Genomic DNA, 23,819 nt, shown 5'->3' with positions numbered 1-23,819 from the left:
ATTTCCATCAAGAGATACAAAATTTTATTTTACTAATAAAGAAATTACATTATAATCAAATAAAATTTGATAATAAAATTGTCACTTCTTAATGTTTGATTAATCATAAAGTATGAATACGCATGTCACTCAGTGAAATTTGACAAAATACCTTGAAATGACAAAATTTCTCATATATAAGAATCCTGATTTTTTAAACATCTCGTAGGACTGGACGAAAGATATGCAAAAATTATTTTGTTCTTCTAATATACGTAAAAAGACGAATAATTTCTCTATATTCTAATCACATTCTTTCAACCTCCCTCCTGCACGTGAAATTACCGAAAAAGATTTCTATCATTCTTGACTGTGTTCAGAAACATCACCCGAGTGCCAGGGTATCATTTTATCTTTGTTGTTCACCGAATGTTAAAGGATAAAATGATACCCAAGTACATACACTCGGGTAAAGGTGCAATTTCATTGACGCTAAAAAGTAGCGTCAACCATTGGTTGAACAAAGAAGTAAGTAGTTGCTTCTTTGTCCAACCAATGGTTGACGCTACTTTTTAGCGTCAATGAAAAGGCCGCTTAATATTTCTGAATGCAGCCCTTCATGGCGCTTCTTATGTACGCCATATTCGATATTTCGAAAAAGGGCGCGTATCTTTATTTTATTAATAATAAGTATATGTAAAAGAATATTACACAAGTCTTGAAGATAAATGAACAAATTCGATCGCTAACATAATAATAAGCATGCAATTTTAATTGTAAAGGTTATTTAACATATTATATTATTAATTAAGGTAATCACTGAGATATTTATTAATAAAATTATTAAAAGAAAAACGAAGAATTAATGCATGGATAAAATTTTAATCTTAAAAATATAACAAAGTCTTAAAAATATAACAAAGTATTGTTTATAAATTTGTTTATAATAAATAAAAACAGAAGCATTTTATAATTCATTCAACAACTCATTTCCATTACAAAATGATATTTAACAACAGTCCGAAAGTAACATCTCATAAAATCGTTTTTACCTAACTTTTTTACCTTTTATATAAACTGCTACTATATTATTAAAAGTGCCGCAATATATAAATCTTTGGAGATGTTCCTCGAGTGTGTGTTCTCTAAACCAATCCAAGAAGCTGTCGTTTGAAATCACATCTATAATGAGAGCATCGAATTCTTTGCCTTTTACAAAATTACCGACCTTGTCATCAATCCGAAGCGCTAAATACAATCAATATACACAAAATTAGATTGAAAATTATAGGATATATTATTATATAAAGACATTATTTTACAATTATCGTTTCTAATATGTGAACTTTACCTTTAGCAGCTCCTAATGTTGCCATAGAGAACACAGATTTGTGATCAATTGGTTTCTCAGAATGGTCCGTTAGATATAGCGAATTTGATACTTGTAAAGCTATTCTCATTTCATCTAATATGTTATAATTTGATCCACCTGAAATATCTGAGAGAAGATATATATTTATTATTGACGTAATAATGAATATTATGTTATCCAGTTATTACAATGAAGTTTATATTAAAATATGTCATTATTAATAGAAAATTTTTACAAGATAAAATTCTCACGATACCTGTTCCAATGCAAACATTGACATTCTGCTTCATTAGTTTGTCCACCTTGCAAAAACCGCTTTTCAAATTAAAATTCGAAGTTGGACAGTGAACTATCGGTATCTTTTTATTTGCGAGCTTGGAAATTTCAGAATTTTCAAGATAGATCCCATGTGATAATATTGTCTGTAAAAAGAGATTAAATAATTAAATATGTATTATATACATATATTTAATCGATATATCTCTATTATGTATGATAATAATATATATAATGTCGATTCTTTTAAAATATACTTAATAGATTGATAAAGGTAAATTAAATCTTACCTTCTTGTCCAAAAAACCAGCGGCTTCGTAAACCTCTGTGTATGTCGCTTTCCCGAATTTCGCTTTTACGGCTTTTACCTCGTTTTTATCTTGAGAAATGTGACTCTACAGAAAATGAAAAACACGTTAAATTGACACTAGCGCGATGAATATTACACGAGTATAATATAATACCTGTATAAGTAAATTTTTATCTTTAGCAATATTTCCCAGCTTTTGCAATAAGTCCATGTCGCAGGTTAATGCAGATCTTGGTGTAATAATTGGTTGCACAAGAGGATTCTACAAAAAGTTTTGAGTAATATGACATTTTTTGCTACTTAATGATTACGTGATGTTAATGAGATTTTCTATCTATTAGAAAATTTCTATCTAATTAGAAAACTATTATTAAAATTTCTATCTATTAGAAAATTTCTAATCTAATTAGATCTAATTAGAAAACTATTATTAAAATTTTTATCTATTAGAAAATTTCTATCTAATTAGAAAACTATTATTAAAATTTCTATCTAATTAGAAAACTATTATTTTATCACAATGTACAGGAAATAAGATGTGTTTGAATTTGCATTTACCGCTATTTTTTCGACAGATTTTATAAAGGCGTTAGTATTCGCGATTGATTTTTCCGTGGTTTCATAATATCCATCCTCCCGTACCGCGTTCATGTTTATTTTTCCGATGAAAGCCCGTTGACCATATTGTGCACACTTCTGCGCGAGAATCGTAGCTGCCTCGCGATACAGAGACGCAGAATAACAAGCTGTTGTTGTACCAGTGAGTATAGTTCGTTCCTGTAATAACAATTAAAATAATAATGAACGGATGAAGAAATATTTTAGATAAAATATAATAATAATTATTTTAATATAATAGTATACTTTACATATTATTTATACATTATTTTATATACTATAGTATTATTTTATATTATTTATACGCTATTATTATTTATGTATTATTCATAGTATTGTTTTAAATTACTATGTAAGTAATGTTCTTAGATAATGTTTCAAGATTTGTTTTACATACCACAGCTTTATCAAACACGTTGTATGCAAGTTCTCGGTTAATATACAGCATCTCCAATGGATAAGTATAGGCTTCTTGCCAATCTAACAGAGTTTTATCATAACCCAATCCAAGATTCGGAAACTGCGCTGCGTTTGTATGACAATCGATAAGTCCAGGTATTAGAATTTGATTTGGTAATAAATCATTAACTTCGTCTGCGTGAAAATCATCTAACGTCTGCTGATCTGGATTTTCCGTAACATCAATAATCTGAATATTGTATAATGCAGATGTTAATAAAATATTGCTATTATTTTATCTACGAGTTACTAATGAAACAAAAAAATAATAAAAGTAATCATCAAATATTGTTAAATACCTTGCCATCCTCGACAAGTATGGTAACTTTATTCTTAAAAGCCACTTTATTATGTTCATCTACATGAATAATAGGACCGGTGAAAGTTTGTCGAGACATTGTGAATTATATTTTAAATGTATATGGTAACCACTGGAACAATACGATAAAACATGTACATTATCAACTGTAAAAGCTTTAAAATTTCTTCAAATATTTCCCTTTGTATCTATCTTTCTGGTACGACTACAGTAAAATTGATTTTTCAAAAAGAAAATTATAAATAACGCATTTTTTCTTATATTATCATCATGTACTTTATCATTATTTATGTATTCTATCATAATAATAATAATGATGATAAATAATATATTTTTGGTGTAAATAAAAATTCTCATTACCTTAAAATATAATATCACTCGTCTTTTTTCACAAATTATTCAGTTATAAAGTGCTTTAGTCTTTTAATAATAAAATTATTTAATGAAATATTTATGATATACATATTATCACAGCCTGTGACTAATGTGACAGATTATTGGTAGAAAACGGCAACGTTGTAAGACAGTTAATTTAGTCTGGAAAAATCACATAGGATTAGATCATGTCCAATATTCGATAAACGTATTGTGATTATGTATTTTTTTTAACTGTACAGGAGTCACACAACACATCTTTGGTGCGATTCGCGATCTCTATTCGAAAGATAATCGCGACAATTATAAGATTATCGAACGCTGGAAACCATATAAAAATACGCAAATAATAAAGACACTATCCAGAGACGGAGAAGTGAATGCGACGGAAATTAATAAATAATAATTAGCTCGGTACTGATAGAGGGGATGATTCGAGACGAAAGTAAGCATATCGAGAACATCAAAAATATAAAAAGACAATTTCTGAAAAATTAACAGATTAAAAATTATCATATTTTATTAGAAAAAAGAAAAGAGAGAACATGTATAAGATAAATCTGATAAAAAGTTTATTAAATTAAATATCGAAACTTGTAATTTAAAAGTTTTCCGGAAAACAGTTAAATATAGAGTAAAGTACTTATTTTCAAAATTAAAATAAAACTAGCAGCAAGTATATGTAGTGATCTTGAGGGATCTTGATCTTGAATGTCCTTATATGTCCCTATTTGTCTTTCAATTTTGAAAATAGATACCTTTATCTATTTCCAACTGTTTCGGAGTAAAATATGATAAACTTTTTATCAGACTCACCCTGTATAAATAATGAGAACAGTAATGCGTGATCAGTGTAAGCGCAATTATATATTATTGGGTCAAAATTACGGCTCGGATTTTATTAAAAGCTCGTGATACATCGATGTTTATAAACCATTCCCCTGATACGAAAATCGAGCGCAAGAACTCGCGAAATATTCGTCGGGTCCTGAACGATTAAAAGCTATATAAATGCGCGAGATTAGCAATAATACTAGGCGGATTTTCACCCGAATATAATTATAAAAAAAAATATGACAGAACAATTACAGAGACACGCGAATCAGGATATTAATCGCGATTCTCCAGAGCTCGATGCAAAATCGATGGCCTTAAGAAAAACGATCGTTTCACCAACCTGGGAAAATTCTTTACCGAGGTACGAAAGAGGCTCTTAATCCTTCCTGGACTCGCGTTGGCCCAATAGTGAAGAGAAAAAGGCCGTTAGGAGACAGGATGATAGGAAACACGTCGGTGATCTATCCCTTTTTTCGCGTGGCAAATTCTGATTGGCATAGGATCCTATTATCACGCGTCCTTCGCGTGCAATTATTTGTTTTTATGTCATGTTTTGATCCTTTCAACCGCTCGTGAGTGAAATTTCGACAACAGACGACTCTCCCTCCACCTCTCCCTTTTCCATGCACGAGACGTTCGTTCGGGCATTTTTCCGAAAGAAAAATATAGCAATACTAAATATAAGATGAATATTCGCCGTTAAATACGAAAATCGCAAATATGCGAACTGCAAACGTAGGACTGTTTTTTCTCTGCAACGGGAAGACGCAGACCTCGAAAAATCCTTCCATGATCGGGCCTTTCGTTCCTATAATGAATGACCAAAAAAACGCATGTTACAGTATATCGAGTATTGAACACAATAAAATAATTAGCAAATTTTAATTCTGCTTTTCAATTTTGCTGATTATATCTTGATATTTTTTTGAATTTTTAATATTAAATCTTTTTTCAAACTACAAAATTAGTACTAAAATCAGTAAGTTTTTTTTTCAATTGTTAACAATCGATAATTATAGACAATCATTAATTACAGATGGTCAAAAATACGCTATTGTTATACCAGTGTATATAATTCAATTCTGCAATAACAATTCAAATAATAATGAAAATATAGGAATATATTTTTTAGATCAAACATAATTATATTATTTAATAATATTATTTTTTACATTTGTAGTATTATTTTAAATTACTATAAAAGTATTGTTCTTAGACAACATTATGATTCAACATTTGTCTTACATGCTACAATTTTAAACATTTATTCTGCAAATTGTCGACCAGTACTACTCTCCAATGAATAAATTAGTAGGTTTTCACCCAATTTAAGAGAATCTTATCGTAATCAATCCAAGATGTGGAAGCTCCACTGCATGTGTTTGGCAATCGATAAGTCCAGATATTATAAATTGTCTGAATGATGAATTATTAACTTTATCTCTGTGAAAATTATCTATCTTCTGTTGATCCAGATTTTCTGTAACATCAATAATCTGAATGTTGTATAATATAGATGTTAATAAAGATATTGTTATTGCTTTATCTAGGAGTTAATAATGAAATAAAAAAATAATAAAACTAGTAAATAAAATACCTTGCCATTCTCAACAAGTAATGCAACAAGATCCTCAATATCACTTCTCCATTTTCATCTGCATAAATGAGAATCGGTAAAACTTTGCCGAGACAATTGTGTAGTATTTTTCTAATATATCATCACTGAAACAATATAATGAAACATACGAGCCTTTCGTTTTTGTCATCGAGAGATATATTTTAGGCAATACACTTTTTTACATAATAAATCAATAGTACAATAATACAAATATATAAAAATTATGTAGACTTTATGAACTTAATAATAAGCATACGTTAAATTGTATTAATAATTTCTTTCCTGTATTCTGTAACTCCATTTTCTCTGGAGTATTGGCAAAAATATACGCTTACACTGTGCTCCATCCATAGATACATTTTAACATTCAAATAACTGATGAAAATGCGATTAAAGTATTGACACAAAGGATCTTGAGAAATTATGTAATAATACCATTGAAATATTCGATACAGCACATAAAAATCTTGAAGTAATATTTTTACAGACACTATGTAATATTTTTAATATTCTTGTCAATATCTCTAAACTTTCATGTCTTTTTAAAACTTTGATTCTAAAGTACCTAAAAAAAGACGCTTTTAATTTTATGTTAAAATATATGCGTTGACAGGCTCGAGTCTGCATCTGTACAGGCATGATTTTCAGAACTTTATTCTTTAAATCTAAATCAAGGAATTTGTCAATGATTTTATACTCCTTGAAGTCTGAAAATCCCTTGATTCTTTGAAAATTGATAATCGCCATGCCAGATATATATATATGTATGTATATGACCACCATGATTTTTACATAAGAAATTCTGTCTTGCATCAAAAAATCTTGTCAAACTCAATATGTTGGAGAATCGTGTTCATGCTTCATCATTAAAAATTAAGAATACATATACATGTATATGTGTGTGTGTTTGGTGAGTGTATATATATATACATATATGGAGTATAAATGTATATATCTAAAATTATGTTTTCATTTCTATTTCTATATAACTAATGCAGTTTCTATCATGGAATATAAAATTTCATTTTGTTAGTAATGTAAAGAAAGCGAAAATTACATTATAATCAAATAAAACTCGAGAATATAATTAATATCTCTTGATATTTATGATATTATTCTTAATTTTTTTTAATAATACAGCATGTGTGGGTGAATAGGCGACACGTCAACGAGAAACTTGACAAGACAGTTTGAAATAATAGAAATTCTCATATATAAGAATGTCGGTTTTTAAACATCTCGTATGACTGGGTGAAAAATATGCAAATATTATTTTGTTATTCTAATATATGTGAAAAAACGAAAGATTTACCACATGTATAATAATCACGTTACTTTTTTTGGCTTCTCTCTTGCATGTAAAATCATGTAAGGTTATCGTGCTTCTTGATGGCGATTCTTATGTATGTACATACGTCTTATCCGATGTTTAAAAACAGCGCATATATTTTTAAAGGAATATTACACGGACCTTAAGAATAACTGAACTCACTATAATATAATAATAAGGAATTACAATTTTAATCGTAAGAGATTTAATATATTAATTATATTAATTAGGGTGATTATTAGGATATTTATTAATAAAATTATTAAAAGAAAAACGTAGAATTAATACGCTCATAAAATTTTAATGTTCTAACAATATAATAACAGAATATTATTTATAAATTTATTTATAACATACAAAAATAAAAACATTTTATTTTAATTCGTTTAACAGTTTATTTCCATTTTACTTTATAAAATTTTATATTAAATTTTTAATATTATTTCCATTACGAAATGATATTTAAAAATTGTAACAGTGTAAAAACGTAACAGCTTATAAAGTAAAATGCTTTTTAGGCTTTTCGAAATCAATTTTTTCGCCTTTTACATAAATTGATATTATATTATGGAAAGTGCCGGAATATATAAATCTTTGGAGTCTTTCCTCGAGTGTGTATTCTCTGAAATTGTCTATGAAGCTCTCTTCTGCATTCAAATCTATGATGAGAGCATCAAATTCTTTGCCTTTCTTGAAATTACCGACTTTGTCTTCAATCGAAAGCGCTGAATACAGTCAATATGTAGTTACAGTCAATATGTAGTACATATGTAGTTAGATTAAAAATTATAATACATATTACTATATAAAAAGATATACTTTATTACTTAGCACGATTATTATCATTTCTAATATATATGTACACGGTACTCGAACTTTACCTTTAGCACCTCCTATTGTTGCCATAACGAAGACATCTTTGTAATTAAGTGGCACATAACGTGATACTTTATCTCCCGAAAAAGTAGCTACAGTATTTGATACATCTAAAACCGATTTCATTTCATTCAATATGTCGAGATTTGATCCACCTGAGATATCTAAGAGAACATACATTTATTAGCAACATAATAATGAACATTGTGTCAATCAATTATTAATATAAAATTTGAATTTTATATCAAAATATGTCGTTATTAATATAAAATTATATTAATATATATATTAATATAATTATATATTAATAATAATAAATAATAATAATAAAGTTTTTTTAATATAAAATTTTTCCAAGATAAAATTCTTTCCGTACCGGTTCCAAGTCCGACGACGATATTTCTATTCTTTATTTTTCGCACATCACAAAGACCACTTTCCAGATTTATATTCGAAGTTGGACAGTGAATTATAGTTGTTCCTGTTCTTGCAAGTGTTTTAAGTTCATAATCGGATAGATTATTACCATGTGCTAATGATGTCTGTAAAAAAAGATTAAATATGTATTATATACATATATTTAATCGGTATATGTATATTGTATGAAAATAATATATATGTCGATCCTTTTACAATAATAGATTGAAGGAAAATTAAATCTTACCTTCAAGCTAAGAAGACCAGCGGTTTTGTAAACATCTGTGTATGTCGGTAATCCAAATTTATGTTTCACTGCTTTTACTTCGTCTGGGTCTTGAGAAATGTTACTCTACAAAAAATAAAAAACACATTAAATTGATACTAGCGTAATGAATATGATGCAAGTATAATATAATACCTGTATACGTAAATTTTTATCTGCAGCAATCTTTTCCAAACTTTGCAATAATTCCATGTCGCAGGTCAATGCAGATCTTGGTGTAATAATTGGTTGCACAAGAGGATTCTATAAGAAGTTTTGAAAAATGACATTTTTTGTTTACTACTTAATGATTATGTGATGTTAATGAGATTTTCTATCTATATAATTAGAAAACTATTATTTTATCACAATGTAAGGAAATAAGATATGAATTTGCATTTACATTCATGTTTTCAACAGATTCTATAAAGGCCTTAGTATTCGCGATTGATATTTCCGTACTTTCATAATATCCATCATCTCGTGCCGTGTTCATGTTTATTTTTCCGACGAAAGCCCGTTGACCAATCTCTGAACATTTCTTCGCGAGAATCGTTGATGCCTCGTGATACAGAGATCCAGAATAACATGCTGTTGTTGTACCACTTGTTAAAGTTAATTTCTGCAATAGCAATTAAAATAATAATAAAAAGATAACAATATATTGGTCAAAAACAATTATTATTTTATAATATTTATACATTTATGTAAATATATGTACAATTATATATATAAATATGTATATTATGTATATATATATATGTATATTATGTGTATACATATATATATAATATTCTATAAACATTCTATAAACGTAATTGAAAAACATTACTTATATATATATATATATATATATAAGTAATGTTTTTCAATTATGTTTATAGAATGTTTATAGAATATTATGCTTCACGATTTTACATACCACAACATCATCAAACGCTTCTTCTGCAAAATGTTGATTAACATATTCCTCCTCCAATGGATAAGTACGACTTTCCAGCCAATATAAAAGACGGACACCATAACCAATTCCAATATTCGGATATTGCACTGCGTATGTATGGCAATCGATAAATCCCGGTATTATAAATTGCCCTGGTAATAAATTATTAACTTTGTCTGCATGAAAATCATCTATCGTCTGTTGATCGTGATTTTCCATAACATTAATAATCTGAATACAATGTTAATAAAGATATTGTTATTGTTTTATATTTTATTTATATTAGATGAGTTACTAAATATATTAGATGAGTTACTAATAAAACAAAAAAATAGTAAAAGTGATATAGAACATGTTAAATACCTTGCCATCCTCCACAAATATTGCAGCCCACTGCCGAAAAATTACTTCTCCATTGTCATGTGCATGAATCATAGAACCGCTAAAAACTTGTCGAACCATTATGCAGTATTTTTTAAATATATACAATCACCACTGAAACAATACAATAAAACATGTACGTTGTAATCTGCAAAAGCTTTTAAATTTTTTTAAAACGTTTCTATTTATAATCATATAATGTTTCTATTTATTACCTATAATATTTCTAGTACGACTATGGCAAAATTGATTCTCCAGCAAGAAAAATACAAATAACGCATTTTTTCTTATATTATTATCGTATACTTATCATTATGTACTCTATCATAATAATAATAAAAAATAGATAGTTGTGCAAATAACTTTTTTTTCTAAATAAAGGAACGTACACATATATAATATATTTTTGGTATAAATAAAATTTCTTATTACCTTCAAATATAATATCACTCGACTTTTTTCACAAACTATTCAGCTATAAAGAGCTTGAGTCTTTTAATAATAAAATTATTTAATGAGATATTTATGATATATGTATTATCATAGTCTGTGACTATTGCGGCATAGATTTGGTCATGTAGAAAACAGCAACGCGTTGCAAAACAGCTGATTTGGTCTGGAAAAGGCACATATTATATTAATTATTAGATCATGTCCAACATCCGTTAAACGTATTGTGATTATGTATTTTTTTTAACTGTACAGGGGTCGTACGATACATCTTTGGCACGATCTGGGGGGTTTCCATTCGAAAGATAATGGCGACAATTACAAAATTATTGAACGCCAGGAACCGCACCACACAAAAGTACATAAATAATGTAGAGATTAACTAGAGACGGTGAAGCGAATATGACGGAAATTAGGATAATTAACCCGATATTGGCAGAGGAGATAATTTGGTCGGGAGTGATGAGAGAGAGAAAGAGAGAGAGATCAAAAATATAAGAGAGCATAAAATAATAATCAAAAATATAAAAAAAGCAATATCTGAAAAATTAACAGTATCATATCTTATTAAAAATAAAGAATAGAGAGAACATATACAAGATGAATCTGATAAAAAGTTTATTTTTCTTAAAAACCGGTTAAACATAGAGAAAGATACCCATTATTAAAGTTGAAACATAGAAATATGTTCCTTTTTAAATAAGAAGAGATACTAATCATTCCATTGTTAATGAACTTAATAACTTTTATGTCAGCATTCGATAAATCGAATCTGTGCGATATTCGCAGCAGAAGAAAAAGGAAGCCGCAATAAAAGATCGTAATGCAACGATGTCGATAATATGTCCGATATATATGAAAATCGAGCGCGAGAACTTGCGAAATATTCGTCGAGTCATGTACGATTAAGAATTGTGTAAATGTACGAGATTAGCAATAATACTAACTCGTGTTTTTTACGCGAATATAAATAAAAAAAGAAATATGACAGAACAATTAGAGACATGCGAATACTCAGGACATCAATCACGAAGAAAAATGATCGTCTCACCAATTTAGGAAAATCCTTTACTGAGGTACGAAAAAGGCTCTTCGTCCTTTTTGGACACGCGCTTGTCGAATAGTGAGAAGCCAAACGCCTTTAGGAGACACGTCGATGATCTATTCCTTTCTTCACGTGGCGAATTTTGATTGGCACAGAAACCTGTTATCACGCGTCCTTCGCGTGCCACTATTTGTTTTCATGTCGTGTTTCGATCCTTCGAACTTTCAGCCGCTCGTAAGCAAAATTTCGGTAACAAACGCCTCTTCCTCCGCCTTCCCTTTTCCATGACATGGCAGATCTCGAAAAGTCCTACCATCAGATCTTTCGTTTTTGTAACAAATGGCCAAAAAAACACACGTCACAGTATATCGGATATTGAACACGATAAAATAATCATCGAATTTTCTGCTCTTCAACTTCGCTGATTATATTCTTTTTGAATTTTTAAAATTAATTTTTTTTTCGAACTATAAAATTAGTGTCAAAATAAGTAGTTTTCCTTTTTTCAATTGTCGATAGTCGACAATTATGAACAATCAATAATTATTGATCGATAAAAATAGTAAAGTTTTTTAAATTTATGTTACCTCTTTTTTTGTCGACAATATTCTCATGATAATTTTCCAATTTTTGAAAGTTTAAATTTTTGCATTTTCAAGTTGTATCACTTCTTTGCGATTATATTTTCAGTTGTCATAAAGACCATAGTCTTAATTGATTTTTTTCGTGTAATTTCGTGCATTATTACATTGGTGCGTACATGTTTACTTTTCCGATGAAACTCCGTTGATTAAACTATGAAACCATGTTCACGAGAAATGCTTCGGTACAGAGATGGAAAACATACTATTATTGTACTAGTTTGTATAATTCGTCTCTGCAATAACAATTAAAATAATAATGTGCAAATAAGAATATTTTAGGTGAAACAATTATTATTTTATTTTATTTTATTAATTATTATTTTAAAATATTTATAACCATATATATTATTTATAGTATTATTTTAAATTATTATGTAAGTATTGTTCTTAGATATTATGCATCATTTGTTTTACATACCAAAATTTTCAAACACTTGTTCTGCAAATTGTCGATAAATATATTCCCTCCAATGGATAAGTATAAGTTCCCAGCAATACAACAAATTCTTATCGTAACTTAATTCAACATTTGGAAACTACACTGCATGTATATGACAATCAGTAAATTCACGTATTATAAATTGTTCTAGTGATAAATTATTAATTCAGTGCATGAAAATCATCTATCTTCTGTTGATCTATTTTGGATTTTCTGTGACATCAATAATTTGGATATTGTACAGCAATATAGATATTAATAAAGATATTATTGTTTCATCTATATTAGATGAATTATTAATAAAACTAATTAAAATATTAATAAAAATAGTAGAAAAGTAATATATGGAATATATTAAATTCCTTGCCATTCTCGAAAGATAGTGCATCGCTCTCTTTAAAAATCACTTCTCCATTTTCATCCGCATGCATCATAGAACTAGTGAAAACTTGTCAAGAGATTGTGGAGTATTTTTCTAATATATACAATCATCACTAAAATAATATAATGAAACATATTGTTATTAGGTTTAAAATGTAGAAGCTTTAAAATAATTTTAAAATGTTTCTTTTTATCTCTACATAATTTTTATAATATAATTATCATAAAATTAATTTTCCAATAAGAATAGTATATAAATAACGTATTTTTTTATTATTTTATAATTCATTATTATGTACTCTATCATAATAATAAAAAAATAGATAATTGTGCAAATAATTTCACTTCTATACAATATAAAGGAACATACATATATATGTGTAATATATTTTAGATGTGAATAAAAATTCACATTATCTTCAAATATAACATCAAATACACCTGATAAAGTTAACATTTTTCTCGATAATGGTTAGAGAAAGATATCCATTATCAAAAATTGTAAGACAAGTAGGAGCAAATAATGTGGCCTCTGGAGGGACCTTGAATACTCATTTTCTATAATTCTATAATTAATATCAGCCATAATTTTCCCTTTCAAAATAAGAAAAAATACTTTTTCTCTATCGATAGTACTCAGAATTTAATAATTTTTGTATAATAGCTTATTTTTCGAAAAATCAACAACGATATTTGCAAAATTAAAAGTCAGATTGAAAATTTGAATGTAGATGATCTCACAAGGATAAAATCTATTCATTTATTTGGAAAAATGGAAGTTATAGTAATATAAAAATAATATAGAAATAGAAACCACATTCAAGAACACATTTAAGAACAATATATACAATGGAAAAGTGTCTTTCATCTCATAAATTTTAATTAATGTTATGGTTAATATATATTAATTAAAGCTTATAAAATATTTGTTTTTACATTCTTGCCAACATCTCTGAATTTTCGCGTCTTTTTATCAACTGTGATTGCTAAAGAAATTAAAAAAAAAGAGATTTTAGTTTTACCTTGAAATGCATTTAACTCGAGTCTGCTTCTCTCTGTACAGGCATAATTTTCAGAACTTCATTCTTCAGATTTGGACCGAGGAACTTGTCAATGATTTCATATTCCTTGATGGCTAAGGAGATAGATAAATGCGCTCAAATAATCGGATTTTATTATCTCTGTCCAGATCAAGCTTCGTAAGAGGGACTTATTCCTTGCTATCTTTTTTTCCACATCCACATCCATGTCTTTTGCCTCTATCATCACTATGGTCTCTGAAAGTTGTTCGACTGTCTTCCTTTTGTGATTGAGAATATATTATATTAATAATATAATAATAATATATTATATATTACTAAGAAAATGTTCCCAGAAATTACAATTTGTTGAAAAATTCAGATTCTTTGAAAACATTGATAATTGCCATGCCAGATATATTTCTATGATTACCATAATTTATATAAGAAATTCTGTCTTGTTTCAAAAGATCTTGTCAAATTCTGTGGCGATCATTCCGTGGAGAATCACGTAATTTTGGAATCATATATATATTCTTGATTTTATATATATATATATATATATATATATATATATATATATATATCTTCCAGTTCTATTTCATTACAACGATTTCCATCAAGAAATATAAAATTTTATTACTAATAAAGAAATTACATTAAAATGAAATAAAATTCGATAATAAAATCGTCACTTCATGATATTCGATTAATCATAAAATATGAATACGTGACATGTCACACGTGAAATTTGACAAGATACTTCGAAAAGACAAAATTTGTCGTATATAAGAATGCTGATTTTTTGAACATCTCGTATGACTGGACGAAGGATATGCAAAAATTATTTTGTTCTTCTAACATACGTGAAAAGACGAATAATTTATATTCTATATATTCTATATATTCTAATCACATTCTTTCAACCTTCCTGCTGCACGTGAAAATTACGGAAAAAGATTTCTATCATTCTTCATGATGGCGCTTCTTACGCCATGTTCAATATTTCAAAAAAGGGTGCGTATCTTTATTTTATTAATAGTAAGTATGTACATACATAAATAAATATTACACGAGTCTTAAGGATAAATGAACAAACTCGATCGCAAACATAATAATAAACATGCAATTTTATTCTCGAGGTATTTAATTTATTATATCATTAATTAAGGTAATCATTAAGATAGTTATTAAGTTATTAAAAGAAAAAGGATTAACAGATTCATAAAAATTTTAATTTTCTAAAAATATAATTACATAATATATAATATTAATATATAATTATATAATATTATATATATAATAATATAATAATATAATATTAATATATAATATTAATATATAATTATATAATATTATTTATAAATATATATATTTGTTTATAATATACAAAAATAGAAGCATTTTATAATACATTCAACATCTTATTTTCATTACAGAATGATATTTGACAATTATAAGTGCAAAAGTAACATCTCATAAAATCTTTCTTACTTAACTTTTCTACCTTTTATATAAACTGATATTACATTTCGAGAACTGCCGTTATATATAAATCTTTCGAGATTTTCGCGAAGATAACCCTGCTCTATTCTTCCTGTGAAATCTATGATGAGAGCATCGAATTCTTTGCCCTGCTTAAAGTTACCGACCTTGTTATCAATTCGAAGCGCTAAACATAGTCAAATATTGTCAATATACACACAATTAGATTGAAAATCACAGGATATATTATTATATAAAGACATATTTTGCGCGATAATTATCGTTTCTAATATGTAATACCTGAACCTTACCTTTAGCACCTCCTAATGTTGCCATAGTGAAAACTTCATCGACATTAAGTGATATTTGAGGATCGGTATTTGAAAAATCAGGGTTATTTATACTTATAGAACGTGATACTCGTAAAGCTTGTCTCATTTCATGCAATATGTCGTAATTTGATCCACCTGAAATATCTGAGAGAAGATATATATTTATCACTGACGTAATGATGAACATTATGTTGTACAGTTATTATAATGAAGATTATAAATTATAAAATATGTCATTATTAATATAAAATTTTTACAAGATAAAATTCTCGCGATACCTGTTCCAAGGCAGACCTCGACTTTATCGTCCAGTAAACCGGCCGCATTGCAAAGACCACTTCTCAGATTTAAATTCGAAGTTGGACAGTGAACTATAGGTATTTTCTTATCCGCAAGCGTGTGAACTTCAGACTTCTCAAGACAGGTCCCATGTGCTAATATTGTCTGTAAAAAGAGATTAAATAATTAAGTATTATATACATATATTTAATCGGTATATCTCTATTGTGTGTGAGAATAATATATATAATGTCGATCCTTTTACAATAATAGATTGAAGGAAAATTAAATCTTACCTTCAAGCTAAGAAGACCAGCGGTTTTGTAAACATCTGTGTATGTCGGTAATCCAAATTTATGTTTCACTGCTTTTACTTCGTCTGGGTCTTGAGAAACGTTACTCTACACAAAATGAAAAATACATTAAATTGATACTAGCGTGATGAATATGACGCAAGTATAATATAATACCTGTATAAGTAAATCTTTATCTTTAGCAATATTTCCCAGCTTTTGCAATAATTCCATATCGCAGGTCAATGCAGATCTCGGTGTAATAATTGGTTGCACAAGAGGATTCTACAAGAAGTTTTGAGTAATATGACATTTTTTGTTTACATGATTACATCTCAGGTAGCAGAGTGACGTCAAATGACATCTTAATAATGTTTTAATGGCGTCACTGTACATCATTAAGACGTCTGGAGACGTCATCTTGCTATCCGGGGTGATATTAATGAGATTTTCTATCTATATAATTAGAAAACTTTATCATAATGTAGAGGAAATAAGATATAAATTTGCATTCACTTCTATTTCTTCGACAGCTTTTATAAAGCGCTTAGTAGTTTCAATTGATGTTGCCGTGGTTTCATAATATCCATCGTCTCGTCGAGCATTCATGTTTATTTTTCCGATGAAAGCCCGTTGACCAAGCTCTGAACATTTCTGCGCGAGAAGTGTAGATGTTTCGTCATACAGAGACGCAGAATAACAAGCTGTTGTTGTACCAAAGAACATAGTTCGTGTCTGCAATAATAATTAAAATAATAATGAAAGAATAAAGGATACTTTAGATAAAATATAATTATTATTATTTTATATTAATATACCTTATATATTATTTGTACATTATTTTACACATTATAGTATTATTTTATATTATTTATATATTACTTATAGTATTATTTTAAATTACTATATAAGTATTATTCTTAAATAATGTGTCAAGATTTGTTTTACATACCACAACTTTATCAAACACTCTTTCTGAAAAGTCTTGATCAATAAACACCTTCTCCAATGGATAAGTATAGGCTTCCTGCCAATCTAAGAGAGTTTTATCATAACCCAATCCAAGATTCAGAAACTGCGCTGGGTATGTGTGGCAATCGATAAATCCAGGTATTAGAAATTGTCCTGGTTTTAAATTATTAACTTCGTCTGCGTGAAAATCATCTATCATCTGTTGATCTGCATTTTCCGTAACCTTTGCAATCTAAATGTTGTATAATACAGATGTTAATGAAGGTATTGTTATTTTATTTATATTATCTATATTTTATCTATATTAGATAAGTTACTAATCAAGCAAAAAAATAGTAAAAGTAATACACGAAATATTGTTAAATACCTTGCCATTCACGACAATTATCGTAATTTTATCCTTATATACCACTACATTATATGTGTCATCTACATGAATCATAGGACCGATAAAAACTTGTCGAACCATTATGCAGTATTTTTGAAATATATACAATCACCACTGAAACAATACAATAAAACATGTACATTGTCATCTGTAAAAGTTTTAAAATTTCTTCAAATCTTTCCCTTTGTATCTATAATATTTCTAGTACGACTACAGTAAAATTGATTTTTCAAAAGGAAAATTAATAAATTAATAAATAACGCAATTTTTCGTATATTATCATCATGTACTTTATCATTATGTATAATAATAATACTAATAATAATAATTAATAATTGTGCAAATAATTTTACTTCTAAATAAAGGAATGTATACACGTAATATATTTTTGGTGTAAATAAAAATTCTCATTACCTTTAAATATAATATCACTCGTCTTTTTTCACAAATTATTCAGCTAAAGTGCTTCAGTCTTTTAATAATAAAATTATTTAATGAAATATTTATGATATATGTATTATATCATAGCCTGTGACTATTGCCACACAGATTAATGGTGATATAGAAAATGGCAACGGTGTAAAACAGTTAATTTAGTCTGGAAAAATCACATAGGATTAAATCATGTCCAATATTCGATAAACGTATTGTGATTATGTATTTTTTTTAACTGTGTAGGGGTCACACGATACATCTTTGGTGCGATTCGCAATCTGCTCGAAAGATAATCGCGACAATTACAAGATTATTGAACGCCAGGAACCACACAAAAATACGCAAATAATGTAGATACTAGCCAGAGACGGAAAAGTGAATGCGACGGAAATTAATAAATAATAATTAGCTCGGTACTGATAGAAAGGATGATTCGAGACGAAAGTGAAGAGATCGAGAACATCAAAAATATAAAAAGACAATAAAAAATTAACAATATATATATTTTATTAGAAAAAAAGAAAAGAGAGAACATATCATGTACAAGATAAATCTGATAAAAATTTATTAAATTAAATATTGAATCTTATAATGTTTAAAGTTTTCCAGAAAACAGTTAGATATAGAGTAAAGTACTTATTTTCAAAATTAAAATAAAACTAGCAGCGGGTATATGTAATGATCTTGAGAGATCTTGATCTTTGTCCTTATATGTCCCTATTTGTCTTTCAATTTTGAAAATAGGTACCTTCCTCTATTTCTAACTGGACGAAAATATGATAAACTTTTTATCAGATTCACCCTATATAATTAATGAGAACAATAATGCGTGATCGGTGTAAGCGCAATTACATATTATTGGGTCAAAATTTACGGCTCGAATTTTACTAAAAGCTCGTGATACATCGATGTCGATAATCGTTCATCCGATACGAAAATTGAGCGCCAGAATTCGCGAAATATTCGTCGGGTCCTGTACGATTAAGAGCTATATAAATGCGCGAGATTAGCAATAATACTAACGCGGATTTTCACCCGAATATAATTATAAAAAAATATATGACAGAACAATTACAGAGACACGCGAATCAGGATATTAATCGCGATTCTCCAGAGCTCGATGCAAAATCGATGGCCTTAAGAAAAACGATCGTTTCACCAACCTGGGAAAATTCTGTACCGAGGTACGAAAGAGACTCTTAATCCTTCCTGGACTCGCGTTGGCCCAATAGTGAAGAGCAAAAGGTCGTTAGGAGACAGGATGATAGGAAACACGTCGGTGATCTATCCCTTTCTTCGCGTGGCGAATTCTGATTGGCATAGAATCCTGTTATCACGCGTTCTTCACGTGCCATTATTTGTTTTCATGTTGTGTTTTGATCCTTTCAACTCTTGAGCGAAATTTCGACAACAGACACATCTCCCTTCGCCTCCCCCTTTTCCATGCACGCGACATTCGTTCGAGTATCTTCCTTAAAGAAAAATATAGCAATACTAAATATAAGATAAATATTCGCCGCTAAATGCGAAAATCGCAAATATGCGAGCTGCAAACGTAGGGCCGTTTTTTCTCTGCAACAGGAAGACGCAGACCTCGAAAAATTCTACCATGATCGGGCCTTTCATTCTTGTAACGAATGGCCAAAAAAACGCATGTTACAGTATATCGAGTATTGGACACATTAAAATAATTAGCAAATTTTAATTCTGCTTTTCAAGTTTGCTGATTATATCCTCTTGATATTTTTTTAAATTGTTAAAATTAAATTTCCTTTTTTAAACTATAAAATTGATATTAAAATTAGTAAGTTTTCTTTTTTCAATCGTTAACAGTCGATAATTATAAACAGTCAATAATTACTGATAGTCAAAAATATAGAAATAGTAATTTTTTAAATTTAATCTATCTCTTTGCCTATTCTTATTGTAATTTTTCAATTTTTGAGAGTTTAAATTTTCGCGTTTTCAAGTCGTATCACTTTTTTGTGATTATATTTCCAACTTTTATAAAGGTAGTCTCGGTCATGGTAATCTCCATTGCTTTTTCCAATTTTGTAATATTTATCGTACCTATCACAGAGCATTCATACTTCCTTTTCCAATGTAAGCTCGTTGATCAAAATTATGAAACCATCTTCGCAAGAATCATAGATGGCCCGGTGTACAGAGATACAAAACAATGCGCTGTTGTTATACCAGTGTATATAATTTGTTCCTGCAATAACAATTCAAATAATAATGAAAAGATAGGAATATATTTCTTAGATCAAACATAACTATATTATTTTATAATATTACTTTATACATTTGTAATATTATTTTAAATTATTATAAAAGTATTGTTCTTAAACAACATTATAGTTCAAGATTTGTCTTACATACTACAATTTTAAACATTTATTCTGCAAATTGTCGATCAGTACTACTCTCCAATGAATAAATTAGTAGATTTCCATCCAATTTAAGAGAGTCTTATCATAAGCCAATCCAAGATTCAGAAACTGCACTGCATGTATTTGGCAATCAATAAACCCAGATATTATAAATCGTCCTGATGATAAATTCTTAACTTCGTTTGTGTGAAAATTATTTATCTTCTCCTGATCTGGATTTTTCGTAACATCAATAATCTGAATAATATATATATATATATATATATATATATATATATATATATATATATAATTAAAATAAAATTAAAATAAAACTAATAGCGGTCTTGTAGTGATTTTGAGGATCCTTAATCTTGAATGTCCTTAGTATGTGTCTTTATGTCTTTCAATTTTGAAAATAGATACCTTCCTCTATTTATAACTGGAGGAAAATATGATAAACTTTTTATCAGATTCACCCTGTATAATTAATGAGAACAATAATGCGTGATCGGTGTAAGCGCAATTACATATTATTGAGTCAAAATTTACGACTCGAATTTTACTAAAAGATCGTGATATATCGATGTCGATAGTCATTCACTCGATACGAAAGTCGAGCGCAAGAACTCGCGAAATATTTGTCGGGTTCTGTACGATTAAGAGCTATATAAATGCGCGAGATTGGCAATAATATTAAATACGCGAATTTTCACGCGAATATAAATATAAAAAGAAATATGACAGAACAATTACAGAGACGCGTGAATACTCAGGATATTAATTAGGATCCTCCAGAGTGCGCGATGCATAATCGTTGGCCTTATGAAAAAAACGATTGAAAAAAACTAATCCGGGAAAATACTTTATCGAGCACGAAAAAGGCTCTTTATTCTTCCTAGACTCGCGTTTGCCAAGTAGTAAGAAGCGAAAGGCCTCTAGGAGACAGGACGACAGGAGACACATCGGTGATCTATTCCTTTCTTCGCGTGACAATTTTTGATTGGCACAGGGTCCTGTTATCACACGTTTTTTGCGTGCCATTATTTGTTTTTATTTCGTGTTTTGATCCTTGAAACTTTCAATCGTGAGTGAAATTCGGCAAGACGTCTCTTCTTCCGCTCCCCCTCCCCTCCTTTTCCATGGCATGAGACGTTCGTCGGATTTTCCCAAAAGGAAGATATATCAATATTAAATGTAAGATCAATATTCCGTTAAATGTGAAAATCGCGCGAAAATTCGCGAGGCACAAACGTACGATTATTCCTCCCCCGAAAATGGAGGACGCATCCCTCGAAAAATTCTATCACGATCAGGCCTTCATTCTTAAATGTAATGTATGCTAAGAAAAATCAGAATATATCTGTTATTGGATATAATAAAATAATCACCGAATTTTAATTCTGCCCTTCAGGTTTGCTACTTGGCTATTCTTTTGATGTTTTTTCGAATGTTGAAAGTTTAATTTTTTTCAAATTGAAAAATTAGTATCAACATTGGTAAATTCTCCCTTCAATTGTCAACAGTAGATAATTATAGACAGTCAATAATTACTAACTATCGATAATATAGAAATAGTAAAAATTTTTTAGTTTGTGTTATCTCTTTGCCGATAATAAATTTTCAATTTTCAAGAATTTAAATTTTCGTGCTTTCAAGTCGTATCATTTATTTACTGATTGTATTTTTCATTGTAGTTCAAGTCAAGAGAATTTATTAATTTTCAATTGTAAATATCAGGAGATTTAAAGAGTTGATATAAATTAAGATTTCAGAAATTGTGAAAAATTAAATTTTTAAAATTGGAAAAATCAGAATATAGTTAGTAAAAAAGTAGCATAAATTAAAATTCCAAAAATCGCGAAAAAATAAAATTTTGAAACCCAAAAAAAGAATATAAAAATACAATCAAAAGAAATGGTACAAATGGAAATTTTAAAAATTTCAAAGTATTTTAATCGTGGGATTTTAAATAAAAAATTTTAATTCCAAAATATCGGAAAAAATGACAAGCAAATAAAAAATAATACAAATAAAAATTTCAAACATCGAAATTTATAAGTTCTATTCTAATTCACAAGTTGCAGTTTTAATTTTTCTTATTTACAATATAAAGAAAATTAATGTTAATTATTCTTATAACTCATCTCTCAATTTTCTCAAATATTCGCTATATATCTAAACATTCAAAAACAAAATTTATATATATGGAATGTGTCCATATACATTTACTTTTCTTCTGTGTCTATATACTTCCTCTCTGTTTACAAAAAAAATTAAAAAAATAATGAAAAAATAATTATAAAAATAATTTTTGTGTTTTTGTTATTTCTTCAATTTTATTTTTTCGAAAAATAACGCAAAAATTATTCGACTAATCATTTTATATATAATTATATGTATTTATATTTGTATATCTATATTTGATTATTCATTCCCAAGCATAATCAAACACGCGATTATCTTGTTAAACAGAGAGAAAAGTGGCCGATGGATCTTTTGAATAGCTTTATTTTTCACAGAAGTGTTATTTCGTTTTTATCTTTTCAGTATTTCTTCTTTTTATTGGCTTAGGTGTTTTTGTAGAAATAATTCGAATCTAGATATACGTCGCATCTCGACATATATATCTTGATATCATAAATTTGTACATTTATATATTATGACTATTAATTAAGAAAATACAAAGAATATATTACATTTTTTAATTAATTTTTAATATAAATTGTAATTAGTTAATTTGAATGTACAACTTGTTTTTCAATCTTATATTTACTCTTTTATATATATCAGATACTACTGTATCAAATTTTCAGATACTTTTGTAAGTCATAATATATGAATATCTAACAATGTACCATACAATCTAGATTAGAGAGGAAGTACTTTATATACATATAAATGCACCTA

At 28.2% G+C, this 23,819-nt stretch overlaps 3 protein-coding genes across 3 annotated transcripts; all 3 read right to left on the bottom strand.

Annotated features, from left to right (window-relative positions):
• Positions 1–959: 959 nt before the first annotated feature.
• Positions 960–4,977, bottom strand: LOC105248513 (guanine deaminase-like). The gene is made up of 10 exons (XM_020026649.2): positions 4,886–4,977; positions 3,694–3,870; positions 3,314–3,445; positions 2,953–3,204; positions 2,496–2,714; positions 2,092–2,199; positions 1,918–2,022; positions 1,608–1,773; positions 1,331–1,477; positions 960–1,227 (listed from the first exon to the last, which is right to left on the bottom strand). The coding sequence occupies exons 3-10, from the start codon at positions 3,410–3,412 to the stop codon at positions 1,028–1,030; spliced, it is 1,296 nt and encodes a 431-aa protein (XP_019882208.1). The 5' UTR covers positions 3,413–3,445; positions 3,694–3,870; positions 4,886–4,977; the 3' UTR covers positions 960–1,027.
• A 2,992-nt stretch (positions 4,978–7,969) lies between these two features.
• LOC105248515 (guanine deaminase-like) lies at positions 7,970–12,163 on the bottom strand. Its single transcript, XM_011253340.3, has 10 exons — positions 11,877–12,163; positions 10,808–10,991; positions 10,358–10,489; positions 9,974–10,225; positions 9,455–9,673; positions 9,208–9,315; positions 9,034–9,138; positions 8,746–8,911; positions 8,375–8,533; positions 7,970–8,218 (listed from the first exon to the last, which is right to left on the bottom strand). Exons 3-10 carry the CDS (start codon positions 10,454–10,456, stop codon positions 7,989–7,991), a joined length of 1,338 nt encoding a protein of 445 aa, XP_011251642.2. The 5' UTR covers positions 10,457–10,489; positions 10,808–10,991; positions 11,877–12,163; the 3' UTR covers positions 7,970–7,988.
• A 3,660-nt stretch (positions 12,164–15,823) lies between these two features.
• Positions 15,824–19,905, bottom strand: LOC105248509 (guanine deaminase-like). Its single transcript, XM_011253334.2, has 10 exons — positions 19,701–19,905; positions 18,517–18,700; positions 18,082–18,216; positions 17,695–17,946; positions 17,259–17,477; positions 16,920–17,027; positions 16,746–16,850; positions 16,449–16,614; positions 16,150–16,314; positions 15,824–16,025 (listed from the first exon to the last, which is right to left on the bottom strand). The coding sequence occupies exons 3-10, from the start codon at positions 18,181–18,183 to the stop codon at positions 15,844–15,846; spliced, it is 1,299 nt and encodes a 432-aa protein (XP_011251636.1). The 5' UTR covers positions 18,184–18,216; positions 18,517–18,700; positions 19,701–19,905; the 3' UTR covers positions 15,824–15,843.
• Between the last annotated feature and the right edge of the window lie 3,914 nt (positions 19,906–23,819).

The sequence above is a fragment of the Camponotus floridanus genome, unplaced genomic scaffold (genome assembly GCF_003227725.1).
Source record: "Camponotus floridanus strain SB8 unplaced genomic scaffold, Cflo_v7.5 scaffold11, whole genome shotgun sequence".
Classification (NCBI taxonomy): Eukaryota; Metazoa; Arthropoda; class Insecta; order Hymenoptera; family Formicidae; genus Camponotus; species Camponotus floridanus.
Note: the sequence above shows the minus strand (reverse complement) of the source record. Positions and strands in the feature narration are given on the sequence as shown.

Excerpts from the sequence above, each read along its gene's own strand:
- LOC105248509 (XM_011253334.2), bottom strand. The coding sequence starts at position 18,183 with ATGGTTCGACAAGTTTTTATCGGTCCTATGATTCATGTAGATGACACA. Across the intron at positions 17,947-18,081 it reads TAATTGTCGTGAATGGCAAG|ATTGCAAAGGTTACGGAAAA; the intron begins GTATTTAACAAT and ends TACAACATTTAG. Across the intron at positions 16,615-16,745 it reads CTGGTCTTCTTAGCTTGAAG|ACAATATTAGCACATGGGAC; the intron begins GTAAGATTTAAT and ends CTCTTTTTACAG.
- LOC105248515 (XM_011253340.3), bottom strand. The coding sequence starts at position 10,456 with ATGGTTCGACAAGTTTTTAGCGGTTCTATGATTCATGCACATGACAAT. Across the intron at positions 10,226-10,357 it reads TATTTGTGGAGGATGGCAAG|ATTATTAATGTTATGGAAAA; the intron begins GTATTTAACATG and ends CATTGTATTCAG. Across the intron at positions 9,674-9,973 it reads AAGCGTTTGATGATGTTGTG|AAATTAACTTTAACAAGTGG; the intron begins GTATGTAAAATC and ends TTGCTATTGCAG.
- LOC105248513 (XM_020026649.2), bottom strand. The coding sequence starts at position 3,412 with ATGTCTCGACAAACTTTCACCGGTCCTATTATTCATGTAGATGAACAT. Across the intron at positions 1,478-1,607 it reads CAATGTTTGCATTGGAACAG|ATATTTCAGGTGGATCAAAT; the intron begins GTATCGTGAGAA and ends ATCTTCTCTCAG. Across the intron at positions 1,228-1,330 it reads AACATTAGGAGCTGCTAAAG|CGCTTCGGATTGATGACAAG; the intron begins GTAAAGTTCACA and ends GATTGTATTTAG.